At 50.0% G+C, this 13,983-nt stretch overlaps 1 protein-coding gene across 1 annotated transcript in view; it reads left to right on the top strand.

Annotated features, from left to right (window-relative positions):
• Positions 1-13,983, top strand: part of KMT5B (lysine methyltransferase 5B) — a 58,569-nt gene that overhangs the window by 25,108 nt on the left and 19,478 nt on the right. Inside the window, 2 exon segments of the mRNA XM_078148333.1 lie at positions 1,638-1,785; positions 5,561-5,629. Of these exon segments, the coding sequence (XP_078004459.1) occupies positions 1,691-1,785; positions 5,561-5,629 (164 nt within the window). The 5' untranslated portion in view covers positions 1,638-1,690.

Here is a 13,983-nt window from a genome sequence, read left to right as displayed (position 1 = left end):
CCATTTTTTCCCCCAATTTTTAACACTTTTAAAGTTTTGAGTTCCAAGTTCTATCCTTCCCTTTTCCCACCCCACCCACGATTTTTATTTCAAGAAATTGTGGGCTTAGTCTTCCTATTGGTGGCCGTTTCAAGGGTGAGGGGCAGAAGGGCGGAGCACCTAAAGCTGGCCTTGGAGCCAGGAAGACCAGATCTCCCATCTGGGCTGGGTGACCCTGGGCAGGTCACTTCCTTTCTCAGGACTCTCTCCAAGACTCAGCTGCATGGCAGGTGCTAGCCTGCCCCGCCCTCCTGGAGAGCGTCTCTGCCAGCGCTGCTTCAGAGACCTGTACTGACTCAGGATAAATACAGAGCTGTTCCAAGGGTCCAGGACGGTCGTCAGGCTTCCTTGTCTCCAAGGCTGTTGATGGCCAAACTTCTTAGTTACGTCTGGGTTGAGATCGGGTGCCTTCGGGCCAAGCCCCAGCCTTTCCCGTTCTAAGCAGACTCAGTCCAGCCCTGTGGGTGTGTGGCCCAAGCCAGGCTGGGTGACCACTCCGTGTTCCGTAGAATTCCCCAAACCTTCCTGAGATCAGAGTGTGGAGGACCAAGGGTTGGCCTGGTCTGCCCTGGACCCTGGAGATCCGAACTAGCCTAAGGCTTGTTGGGGCCTCCTCCCTCCCCTGAAACAAAACATCCATCCCATACCTCAGATTTAAGACTTGTCAGAATTGTTCCCGGTTCCCTAGCTCAGGGACAGGTCCCCATAGAATCTAAAAAGAGCAGGGCCGTCGGAGGTGGGAGAAGGAACAAGGTGGAAAGAGCCCTGGACCACAGAGGCGGGGGCAGAGCCGCTGTTCTTGTGACAGGGCGCGCTGGCCTGTGAGGAATGTGTAGACGGACAGCGCTGTGTCTCCGCCTGCTTCTCCCAGTCCTAAAGACCTAGTTGCAGCCAGCCACCCCACCCGGGGCGTGGCCTTCGGTCTGCCTCTCTTGCTGCTGTTCTTTGCTGTGTTCACACCTGTTCTTCCAAACCAGCATTCGTTTCATTTTCTCATTTCCCTCCAGACCCTGAACTTCTTGGGGATGAGCCATCGACCAGTCTGGCCCAGTTCCTTCCTCATACTCCTTACTAACTTGGGGAGGGGGCTGTAGGCGGGGCACTCCATTGATTACTCACTCAAGCACCCAGCAGGGAGCAAGGGCAGCCTTTCTCCCGAGGCCCCTCTTGGAGCCAAGATCCAGACTCTCTGTCTCTCATTGCTGAAAGCTCTTTGGGCCCCGTAAACACCTGCTAACCTCTATTTCTTTTCCCCCATGACCTCCTTCACTAACTGTATTAAAGCCGTGGGATTGTCTTCCCAGGTTCCCACCTGTGCAGTGAGGGAGATGAAAGCAGTTGAGCAGAAGTCTCCAGGACTACCCAGCTAGGCCCAGGGGTTGGGGAGAGACGTGTTCCCTCAGGCCCTGGCAAACCAGGATGCCAGTGCCCAGGGAATGGAGGGAGCTGGGCCCCAGATAACCAGGAGGGCTGTCTGTCTGATTGACTGTTCACTCATTGATTGGGACAAGGAACTGCCGATCTGATTAATTGGAGAACTCAGGAGATGACCACAGCAGCCCGCAGTGAGTGACTCATGTGCTTCTTGCTTTTTTCAGGTAGCGGGGCTTCGGGGTTTGAAGGACAGAGTCGCTATGTACCTTCTTCTGGGATGTCTGCCAAGGAGCTGTGTGAAAATGACGACCTAGCCACCAGTCTGGTGCTTGACCCCTACCTAGGCTTTCAGACTCACAAAATGAACACTAGGTAATTTTCTTGTCTTTATCCTGAAGGGGAGCAAGAAACTGTTGCATTTCAGAAAACCAAAAGGCACACTTGGAGCTTGGGGGAAGGAAAGTTGGGAGCTCAGAACTGGCTGGGTGCCAGGGTCACGCCTTCCCCCACCTCCAGCCCCGTCAGCCCCAGGGAAGGTCAGCGTGCTGGCCCTCGTGTGGCCTGGGAGCCTGGGTCCCTCCCTAGGGAAGCCCGACAGAGACTGAGGGGAAAGCGAGTTGGCTTGCTTGACTTGCTGCTCGTCTGGCCTTTAAAAAAGGATCCCCCTCAGGAGGTCGCTGGGCGCGCTGGAGAGCTCTTCCAAAAGATCAGATGAGCTGGCAGTGGCTAGCCGATCTGGGCCGGTAGTTGATCCGCCTGACCTGCAGCTCACCCATGCGCTGGTGCTGGTGGGGTGGGGCGTTCCGTGTCTGTTTGGGTTCTTAGAAAGAATCTCTGTGTCAGCCGAGCGCTTCTAAAGGTTGCGCACGTGGAAGGAGGCCCAGCAGATGGAGGGGGAGCGGCAAGCGTGCCGAGTGTGAGCTGAGCGTGACGCGTTTGGTAACGACGCTCTTGACGGGCAGGGCAGCCACAATAGGGAAAGATAATGAATTTGATGTTAGATCTGTTGAGTTGGGGGGGCGGATTTATCCATGTCCAGCAGGTGATGGGGAATGAGAGATCAGGGCTGGGAAGATGGTAACCTGCTAAGAAATGATTGTGGAAGTCAGGAAAACAGGTGAGCTAATAACTGGCCTCCAGGGCTCCACAGTTTCTAAAGGCCGTTACAGCCGGCCTGGAGAGACCTGCACAGGTAGCCCCAGAGCCAGCAAGTGTGAGAGCCGGAGGCCGCGAGCCCAGGCTCGGCCCTCCTGTCTGGTGGAACAGCAGAATGAGATCTCTAGGGCAGAGCCGTGGGATGAGTCGTTCCCAGGGAGCGTGGAAGGAGGCTGGCAGAAAACCAGGATAGTACGGTATCTGGAGAGTTTTTCTAGAAGGGAGATGTAAGCAGCAGTGGCCAGCTGTGTAGGGGAAGGCGATCACAGGTGCTGGAGAGCTGTGAGTGCCACAGGCCAGCAGGTGTGGAAAAGCCGTTTGAGGAGTTTGTCAGTGAGAGGAAGGGAGGCAACATGGTGGTCGTCTGGGGGCCGTGAAGGGCCAGGTGTGGAGGCAGAGGGAAATGGACAACCTCGGTGTGTCCTGTAGAGCCTGTTGGGATGGTTAGAGAAGTCTGCTTTGCATTGTAGTTCTGTGGGTACTCCCTGGACCCCAGCCCCATTGGTGACAGATACCAGCTTCAAGACATCATGGCCTCCTGCTGACTCCAGGTGCTGAAGTGAGGAAGGGAGTGCTCCCAGATACCCTAAAGAAGAAGTCAGAAGAGCCTGGCTGAGTAAGAGGAGAAAGGAGAGCGTGGTCCCATGTTGTCTCTGATAATCCAGAGGAGGAGAAGAGGGTCAGCATGTGTACGTGTTCGAGCGCGTGTCCCCCACCTGGCGGGGTGCACGGGGCGGTGGAGCTTCCGGCTGCCCTGGCTTGTGTTCAGTTAGGGTTTGGTGCCGGGCACTGGGCACCCTCACTTCCATCAGCAGTGACAGCCTGTGTCCTTCGCGTCCTGAGGGTCACCAGAGTAGCCCGCGCAGTCTTCAAAGTGCAAAGGATATAGCCAGTTAACAATAAATCACAGATAACTTTCCTTTTTTGAGACCTTCCGTGTTTGAAATTGGGCAGCCAGATGGTGCCATAGTGCACAGAGCACAAGGCCTAGAGGCGGGAAGATTCGTCTTCCTCGGTTCAGATTCAGCCCCAGACGCTCACTAGCTATACGAGTCTGGGCATGTCACTTCACTCTGTTTGCCTCAGTTTCCTCATCTGTCAAATGAGCTGGAGAAGGAAATGGCAAACCGCTCCAGGACCTTTGCCAAGAAAACCCCCAGTGGGGTGACAAAGAGTTGGACAGAACCGAAACACCAAAGCAACCACAAATGTCTGATCACCAAACGGAGCAGCTCATCTTCTGCAGTATTTCGTTGTCCTCTGCCCCACTTTGACAGAAGATCCTTTCCGTTTCTGAAGAGGATGTTCCTGAAAAGCCCTGACACCTCGTGACATTGGTTAGGCCAGGGGGAAGGAGGCATTCCTGCAGCAAACGGCGTTGGCTCAGTGAGCTGGGTGGCCTTTGCGTACCTGGGGGTGGAGAGCAGACACGACCCTGCCCGTGCAGGAGAGGAGGAGCACCTGCCTTCCCCCAGCTTCTGTGTTCCCTGGCCAAGCTCTCGGGGCATGCGTAGTTCTCTTTGTGGCAGAGGCCTGCCTCATGGACTTTTTCATCTTCAGGGCTTCTGGAGTTGCCTCATGATCCCAAACCGTTTGGCTGAATCAGCAGATTTAAAGCTTAAAGGAAACTGGAGTGACTAGTGTTTGCCAGCACTGGTGTCATTTTACCGACGGCTCTCAGATCCAGAGGTGTCCGCCAGGCCTTGACCTTGGGCCCAGTGGCTTTTTCTGCCCTCAGCATCCTGGGAGGAGGACACATGTGGTTAGCAAAGTCTGAAGAACATCTTTGAGACTGAATAGAGATGATGGGTTGAGAGCCGTCAGGGACCCCAGAAGTCACTGGGGCCCACGCCCGCATCTACACACGAGGAGAAGTGGAGCAGTGAGGGGGCTCCCGCGCTCGAGGGCGTGAGGAGCAGCTCGTTCCTCTCTGTCACCACTGCACCCCCCGTCAGGAATGCCGTAACGCGAGGCATTGAGAAGCTGCTTTGGCTTTTAGCAGGGTACATCAACACCCTCCTCTAGTCATAGTCCATTCCAAGTCTGGCAGGAGGCAGTTGGGAGAGGAGGAGAGAGAGAGAAACGTCCCTGAGGGCCACAGGCCCCCATCCAGGGTGGCGCGCGTCGCAGTCACCCGCAGAAACCGGTGTCGAGGGCTGGGCTCGGGAGCGCGCCTGGTTGGGCACTGAGGGGAGATGACTCGGGCTACAATCAATGGCCAGCCACCTGGATCCGAGTGGATTCCAAGAACCTAGAGCTCTCGAGGAGGGCCAGGGCAGCATGGTGTGTGATGGAAAAGGCCCTGACCTTGGAGGCAGGGTCTAAACTGGGGTCATCCTCCCTCGAACACTTGTTTTTTGACCCTGGGCAAGTCACTGGTAACCACTTGTCATCTGTAAAGTGGGGGAGCTTGGACTGGGAAACCAAGATCCCCTCCAGCTCTGAGTCAGTTGTCTCTGATGTTGGTATTATCTGAGATGACTTGTTTGGGCCCATAGGAGTAAGGGACTAACTCGGACCCTGCTTAGCAAGGGCAGGGCTGGAGTCAGCCAGAGCTTAATTCTGGGCTTCCAGTGAAGACATGGAGTCCTTACCTGTGGTCGACATTGATTGGAAGAGATGGCCAACCTTGTGTTCTGCTGGAGTTGTCCTGTGAGGCCCCCAGCAGGGCTGAGCTGGGGGTGGAGGAGGGAGCGTGAAGCCAGAGTGGCTTCTCTCGGCACCACTTTTGGGGTGGGCGGGGCCGTCCCTGTGCTTCCCTACTCCCTCGGATTTCTTCCCCTAGACTGTGTTTTAATGGCTGGGTAAGTCAGACTCTGGGGCAGCACTTCCATAGTCAGAAATCGGGCCGAGAAAGGGGGTTCAGAAGCCTGACAATGAAAGACTTGTTTCTGGCCCACTGCCTAGACCCTCTGCCAGCCTGGTCGTCTTAGGGCTCTCCCACCACTAATCTCAGTCTCTCACACCACTGTTTGTTTTTGCATCTCTGTAGCGCCTTTCCTTGGAGGAGCTCCAGGCATTTTACCAAATCTGACAGTTGCCCTCACACGCACCAGGTGAGGTAGGTAGAACATGGTACCCTTCCCTGAGATAATGGCGCACCCCACCCCTTCTTCTACTGCCCTTTTAAGATGCTCTGGATCCAGTAAGTCCTGCTCGATTGCACGCTGAAATGGGGCATTTCTAAGAGAGCCGGATGCGGGACGTCAGCAGATTGCATGCCTCAGCCAGGTACGTCCAGACGTGAAGAAATTGCTCTAGCTCGAGTCCTGCCCGGTGCCCAGTAAGCCCCTCTGTTAGCAGTCACAGGGGCTGCTTGGCGGCCTTCCTTCGGACAGCCTTCCTCTGAATGTTCTTCTGTGCTTTCTGAGCCCCCCCCATTGCCTTTGGCCGCTTCCAGTCACCTCTCGGTGTCTCGTGCCAGTACAGGGAGAGCTTTAGTCAGCAGCTTTGCCTTACCGCCTCTAGGCCCTCTTGATCAAATGGCAAGAGAGACGGGAAGGCTGTCTGGAGAGACCATAAGGGACAGATATGCAGGCGTGTGCGCGTGTGTATGTGCATGTGCCCGTGTTGATCACCGCCTTGTGTGTAGTTGCTGGTTATAGCAGACACATACCAGGTGTGGAAAGCTGAAGCAGTCTGCTTAGTTGTGAAGCAATAGCTTTCCCCTCCATTCAAAGGAGAGGAGGACTCAGTGGTCTTGGATTCTGCTTTGTCCCCTGTCCCCTCTCCTTGTCACCGGCACGTGAATATCTCGCTGTGCAGCGGTCTTCTTCCATCCTGCTTTCACTCTTTGGTTAATCCTGCTGTCCATCGGACAGCTTCGTCGGCTGTGAGAAGGGCTTCTGTTCCAGGGGCTGGCCTGTTTCATAGACTTAGTTAAGGCCTCAGCCTTTAGGCGTAGTTTGTAGGGATCTGATGAAGCCTCTTAGGGTCCAGGTCTGTCCTTTGTGTCAAAGCCTCGATCTGACTTTCATGTAGACGCGGGACGCCAGGTCCCTGGCGTCTGCAGGTGCCTGACTTGTTTTGGGTTGACATTCTTTTGACGGGACCAGCCTACTAAAGAACATTCTTGATCTGGACGGCGTTTTCTTTTTTCCTTTTTTTTTAATAATTAATTTATTTACTTTTAGTTTTCAACATTCACTTCCATGAGATTTTGAGTTTTGAATTTTCTCCCCTACCCTCTCTTCCCTCCTCCCCAAGACAGCATGCAATCTCCTATAGGCTCTACTTATACATTCATATTAAGCATCTATTCAGATTAGTCATTATATAAAGAAAAATTAGAACTAACGGGAGGAACCACAAGAAAGAAGAAACACCAAAAGGAGAGCAAATAGTCTGCTTCCATCTGCATTCAGACCATATCGCTTCTTTCTCTGGATGTGGAGAGCATTTTTCCTCATGAGTCCCTTGGAATTGTCTTAGATCCTTGCATTGCCAAGAAGAGCTAAGTCTCTCAAAGTCAGTCATTGAACAGTGTGGCTGTTACTGTGTATGGTATTCTGGTTCTGCTCACTTCACTCAGCATCAGTTCATGTAAGTCTTTCCAGGTTTTTCTGAAGTCTGCCTGCTCATCATTTCTTGTAGCAAAATAGTATTCCATCCTATTCATAGACCACAAATTGTTCAGCCGTTCCCCAATTAATTGGCATCCCCTCAATTTCCAGTTCTTTGCCACCACAAAAAGAGCTGCTATAAATATTTTTTGTACATGTGGGTCCTTTTCCTGTTGCTACAGACTTAGAAGGGATGTTGCTGGGTCAAAGGGTGTGCACAATTTTATAGCCCCTTGAGGATAGTTCCAAATTGCTCTCCAGAACAGTTGGATCAGTTCACAACTCTACCAACAGTGCATTAGTGTTCCAATTTTCCCACATCTTCTCCAACTGGAGAACATCTTCACGGCATGGCTTGATATGTGACCATGATGGTCATCTCTGGATTGGCCAGGCCAGGTTGGTCAGAAATGGAAATTAGTCTGACCGTGTGTTGTCTGGGTTTGGTGAGACAGACCCGTTAGGTTAGGTCACTGAATGAAACCATGAAGAGGCCTCCGCTACTCTGGAGATCCTCGCCGTAGGCACCTTGTTGTACCTCTGCTCTGGATCCCGTTATTCACTTTGTTCTGTGGCTTCTTAGCTCTTCCCGACTGGCTTCTTTCCTCACCTCCTGACGCTCTCTCAGGGTTGCATCTGGCTTGCTCAAAGAGCAAACCTTGGTCAGTGCTTTGGTTGTTTACCACCGTTGAGCCCTCAGCCACATGCAGGTGCTGTGTAGGGCACAGGAATATGTTGACAGCCATTGAAGGCCTAGGCCTAGGCCTAGGAGAGATGGCACCTGGCTAGTTGCCAGGAGAATAATACAGATAAAGTCGGGATGGCCCAAGAGTGGCGGTCACATCCCGTCTGCTCTTCTGGACGTTATGATTACCTTGTCTTTCTGGAAATAAAAACAATAGCTAACTCATATCACATTCTAAGTGTTGTGCAGCTCATGAAATCTGAAATAACTGGGGAGACAAAGGTTTAAGCTTCTGACCATATCAGTTTATTAAGTAATGCATGGCAATTGCATAACACATCAGGACGAGGCCTCTTCAGCTTGCCACTGGACCCCAAATACAGGGGAAGACAGGTTTTTATGCATTAGAAGAAAATTAACAGTATATAAACCAGGACACTAGGTTAGGTGATTGGAGGAAAGATTAGAGACTTTCTGAGTTGGGAGGGGGATGAATGAGTTTCAAGAGTTGGGCATGGGGAGAGCGAGCAGTTGAACTCTTGCAGATGTGAAACAGGATGTCGTAATTGACACACGAGTGTTTACAGGAAAAAGAAACTTAGGGTGCCAAAATGGAGTCTGCTTTACAGAGTGGAGTCAGTTTGGTTCACATAATTCCCACAGTTCTCTAAATTCCCCACTTTGATGCGTGGTGGAGGAGCCAGCCCACTCCCGCCACGAATTTATAAGGTTGTTCGACATGCTCACGCTCACTATCAACATTGTGGGTCAAGAAAAGACCATCTTCTTGCACAGCTTACATAGCGTAGTACAACAGCTGACAGAGTCTAAGAACAGTAGGGATAATATACACATCTTGTATGTAGACTCTGTAGGTAAACTAAGTCAGGCTACAGATCAGACTCCTTAAAGGGCTCACAATGGACTAATTTTGAGAGGGGAGATTTACACATACACACCATAAAACAAAAGGCCAGTGCGATACAGTGATGATCATCAACATTAAACAAATCAGATCTCCTGGTGTCTTAGTAGCCCACTCCCAGTGTCCATTTAATCATCATATTTTTGTCTCGAGTCCCAGATGTCCCGTGCATTGTCTGGCCCTCGGACATTCTGGAATAGGCCTCATTCTCAGGGTGCTGTGGAGGGGGTTTTGCTTCTCCAGTTCGCAGTCTCTTGCAGGAATTCCTAAGTAACTGGATGGCACAGTGAATAGAATGCTGGGCTTAGAGCCATCAAGACTTCAGACTGCCTCAGACACCTACTAGCTGTGTGACCCTGGGCAAGTCACTTCACCCTGCTTGCCTCAGTTTCCTCATCTGTAGAATGAGCTGGAGAAGAAAATGACAAACCCCTCCAGTATCTGCCAAGAAAACCCCCAGTGAAGTCAAGGAGAGTCAGCTGTGACTGAACAACCTGCTACATTTGGTTTTCCAGTGACTAATTCATGTAGTGAAAACAGTTCAAGCTTTATGAAGCTAATCCTGTTAGAGCTGTAAGAACATCAAGTTAAGAACCCATAACTCACCTAGGACTCTAGAGAATTTCAGTTTTTATAGATCACTTGCTATTTTTATCTTTACCTAAACCCTGTACTTGATATAAGAATCTTAAAAAAAAAAAAACGCATGAGGGTCTAACTTGTAAAATGAACCCTTCTGTTTTTAAAATTATCAGGTACTTTAAAATTTTACTTTGTGATGATCAGTGCAAATGTATGTGCAAAATTCTTAATCTGATTTTGAGAACTTGTTACTAAAACATACTCAGAACCTGAATTTTTCATTAGAAACATTTGGAAGCCAATCATACGCATACGTATATAATCTAGAAAACAGACTAATCCTGTTGCTTTCTCGAGATTTACTGTTCCATTCAATCAGAAAAGTTTTACATTACTAATTCCCCTCCTTAGGAAGATCTCATCCCTGTATTATCATTTGACCACAAACAGATTAAAATTGCAAGACTTTTCATACTTGCATCCTATTATAGTAACTCAGAAATGTTCTAGTATCCATCTATTAATTAATAGGTTTAGTATCATGCTTACAAAACTTCTACTGCTCACCTGCTCTGATTATAGAAATTTACTATGAATGGAAAAGGAGAAATGTAGTTATAACAAGGTCAAGAGTCATCCCCTCTAGGCAACAGACAAACTTGACATATAGCATTACAGGGGAAAAGCTCCCTTAGCTCTATTTGATTCCAGGCACGAGTCATATCCGATAGCCAGTCATTTAGTAAAGCTCCACATTATTCACAGGATATCAAAAGCCAGGCTCAGGATTAACCAGGTGGGGAAATTTCCTATTCAGAACGTAAATAGCACCATGGGGAAGCTGAGTCAAGAGGATCCTGTGTCGGACCACATCAAGGTCCCCTCATCCTTTCCCAGGTACAGACATTTACCTGTAGCAGTTCTTAGACTATAGCCTATGCCATTTTCTCCTTGACTGGTAGGGTATTGGCTTAATAATGCTTAAGCAACCAAACTTTGAAATCAGACTCAAAACAATATCATAGTCCCAAGAGTTTTTACCTCAAATAACAAAATTTTCACTAACCATGACTTAGGGCTTGAATATTATTAGTTTTCTCTTGTTTTCCTAACAGATGTCATTTATGTATTATTTATAAATTGAGACTGATTGCATTTGGGGCTTTCAGTCATATAGCAAATACCTGATCATTAATTCATATTAATTTTTTGAAGTTACATCTTTAAACCACCCTATACAGCTTCATAATTTTTATAAGTGGTAGCCAAAAATTGTCAAATGAAATTCACTCTTTATTATTAGTACACTAATAAATTCCCCCTCACCCCTGCTGTGACAAGGAGTGGGAGAGAGGATCCTGTTATTTCTCAGTTCTAGGTTCTCCAGCTTCAATACTTTAGATTCTACAACATGCAGTTGGTAGAACTAATAAGCTCTTATGACCCTGCCTGAATACAGACTCCCAAGGGACCTCACCGTAAGGATCTTCAAGGGTCTATGCACCTTTTCCCCCCAAACAGGAAGTTATCATGTTTCAAAACAAAACGTGCCACGTTAAATATTTTTGTGCATTTGTTTCAGTCGTGTCCGACTCTTTGTGACCCCATTTAGAGTTTTCATGGCCAAGATACTGGAGTGGTTGGCCATTTCCTTCTCTAGCTCATTTTATAGATAAGGAAACTGAGACAAACCCTGATTTGCCAGGGTCACACATCAGAGGCCAGATTTAAACGGGGGTCATCCTCACTCCAGGGCTTGATGCTGTATCCACTGAGTTTTCAAATATCTATTTTTTAAAATTATTTTAACAGCTCAATTTGTAATCTGACAGCATCTAGATTTTTAAAACAATGTTGTTTTTCTAACAGCGTTTCTAATACAGTGATTTCTCAGATTTTGTGATATGGGAATTTAGAAACATAATAACATAGACAAAGTCATTTTAAAACACGAGACAAACCCTGTTACCAGTCATATGGCATCCATTCAGCTTAAAGCATTTCCAAATTGTCTTACATCAATCCCAATACAGAATAATGTAGCATGGAGCAACCACATTTAATGAAAAGAAAACGCAGTTGCTCCATCCCGGATCACTCCACCTGGTATAGTTGTCACGTGATCCGGTCAGGCTGTGCTGTTCAGACTTTGAGGCCGTGGCCCCTCCTCCGAGCCCAGACTCCTCCTCAATGGACTTCTCCCTCAGGGTCTCCTGGGGAGTTGGACCAGCAGGGCCCTGGCACTGTCAGCACGTCTCGAGAATTGCCCCCTGTGTCTAGTGGCTCTTGCCCCTCAGAGCTGCTGCCTTGAACCGTCCGCCTCAGAGATGGTGGCCTCTGGCTCATCTGGAGCGCGGGCGTCCCCCGTGGACGGGCTTCCAGGGCAGAGGTGCAGTGGGGGGTAGAGTAAGCATTCTCTGAAGTCCCTTCTAGCTCTGAATCCATGTAATTCCCCGTCCCATGCCATCATATGGCCAAGTCAGTCAGCACATGTTTATGGTTTGTACTTCTATGCAACGTTCATTATTTTTGATAGGTTTGGAAGCAGTGTGGTGTCTGCTGCCTGAGAATCAGGAAAGGAAGTTTCCAGCCCCAACTCTGCCATTCCCACTCATCCCTTCTGGGCCTCAGTTTCCTTTTATGCTAAAATGAGGGTAGACCTATATAATAGGATCACAGGCTCTTAGAGTTTGGGCTGAAAGGGCCTGCAGAGGCCCCCTGGCCCCCCTCCCCATTTGACAGAACACGAGTCTCGCATGTGGGCATCTGAGGTACGGCTAGGTTCCCAGCCCTCTGACCAGAGCTTTGGCTTGTGTTGCTGCTGGAAGGCGAGCCAGGTGTCTGAGGCCATCCAGCGGCAGTTCCCCACTCCCTTTTGTGTCCTCACCCCTCTGATTCCCCTGCCTAGAATGGCCTCCCTTGTCTAAGTCAACCACTCCCTCCCAGGCTCAGTCCTGGTTCCTCCCCTCAGGGTGGCCACCTCTCATTAAACTCACATATTTTCGTTCTCCTTGCATTTTAATTTGGACCCTGACTGCCACGGACAGGGGTGCTCAGTCCACACTGTTCTCATCCATGGCCTGGCAGAGGAAGGCCAGTCTCCTGGTCTTGACGGGGAGTGGGCACCCACCATTGTTCCGCACCCACAAACCCCACAAGTCAGCTTCTCACTCCACAGCTCTCCCCTCTGTCTCCTCTTTGTTCCCCCAAGGCTCCCACTCTCGCAGAAGCCTCCTCATTGGCCTCCCAAGTTTCTCCGGGCCTTGCCCCTTTCTCTCTGCAGCTCCATCCCTCCCTGTCCTTCCCCTCTTCCATCCGTTCTGCTGGTTTTGTTTTTATCCTCCGTTTTAAATTTGTTTTGTGTTTTATAACATCCATAATTACTATACAAATTTATAAGTAAATGCACGCATCCACAGTACACCCTCAAGGACTTTTTATTAATTTTTGTTGCACAAAAACATCGGGCAAGTACTGTTTCCAACACTTTTGGGCACTTGAGTGACAAATAATAACAGCTCACATTTATATGGTACCTGCTGTGTGCCAGGCACTGTGCTAAGTGCTTTAGGATCATAATCTTATTTGGTCCTCACAACCATCCGGGGAGGGAGGCACTATTATTATCCCCATTTTACAAATGAGGAAACTGAGGCAAACAGGGTGTCTGAGGCAGGATTTGAATTCTGGTCTTCCTGACTGCAGGCCTGGAGTTCTGTCCACTCTACCACCAGCTGCTGACCACTGATGAGGTCTGCTGTGGCACCTTTAGTGGGAGCCTGCCTGTTTCTTTCCCAAACCTTATTCAGAGATGCTTTTTTTTTTAAACACGTGTAGATTGTAGAGATGAGAAAGGAGATGTTTGGTTTAGGAATTCACATTATTTTCATGGTCATCTTTTGGGGGTTGAAATAAGGTCTGGAATTTTTTCCAAACCATTGGTTTCATCCCATTTTTCAGGTAGTCAGTCAAGCAGAAATTTATTAACTCCCTGCTGTGTACCAGATACTGCACAGAGACAAAAGGAAACCAGCCCGGTCCTTAAAGAGCTTACTTACACTCTCTGGGAGCCCCCTGCAGTGTGTCCCCTCAGCCTCAAGAGGGCATTCCCTTGGGCCATCTCCTCGCTCAGCCCCCAGGGGGGGCTGTAACGGGACAGTGGGAGGCGGCATCACATGCACACCAGCCTCTGGTTCTGGAATGACCCCCGCGCCCAGCACCGTTCGCGTGTGCGCCATCTGGTTGTTGCTTGTGTTTGACCACAAGAGCCTCGTGGCTCTCGATTCTCTTCTCGGGGAAAACATGTGCTGTGCCGTTCTCCTCACTTGGGCCATCCCTTGGCTGCTTCTCATTCAGACCATCCCTCGGCCCTTTCTCACTCAGGCCACCCCTCGGCCCATTCTTGTCTCTCCAGCCACCCCTCATCCCGTTCTCACTCAGGCCACCCCTTGGCCTGTTGTTCTCTCTCCAGCCACCCCTTGTCCCGTTCTCACTCAGGCCGCCCCTCGGCCCGTTCTCCCTCAGGCCACCCCTCAGCCCATTCTCTCTCCAGCCACCCCTCGGCCCGTTCTCCCTCAGGCCACCCCTCAGCCCATTCTTCTCTCTCCAGCCACCCCTCGGCCCGTTCTCCCTCAGGCCACCCCTCAGCCCATTCTTCTCTC

The sequence above is a fragment of the Phascolarctos cinereus genome, unplaced genomic scaffold (genome assembly GCF_003287225.1).
Source record: "Phascolarctos cinereus isolate Bilbo 61053 unplaced genomic scaffold, phaCin_HiC Scaffold_9;HRSCAF=440, whole genome shotgun sequence".
NCBI classification, from domain to species: Eukaryota; Metazoa; Chordata; class Mammalia; order Diprotodontia; family Phascolarctidae; genus Phascolarctos; species Phascolarctos cinereus.
The sequence above is the reverse complement of the archived record's forward strand: the minus strand, read 5'-3'. Positions and strand labels throughout refer to the sequence as shown.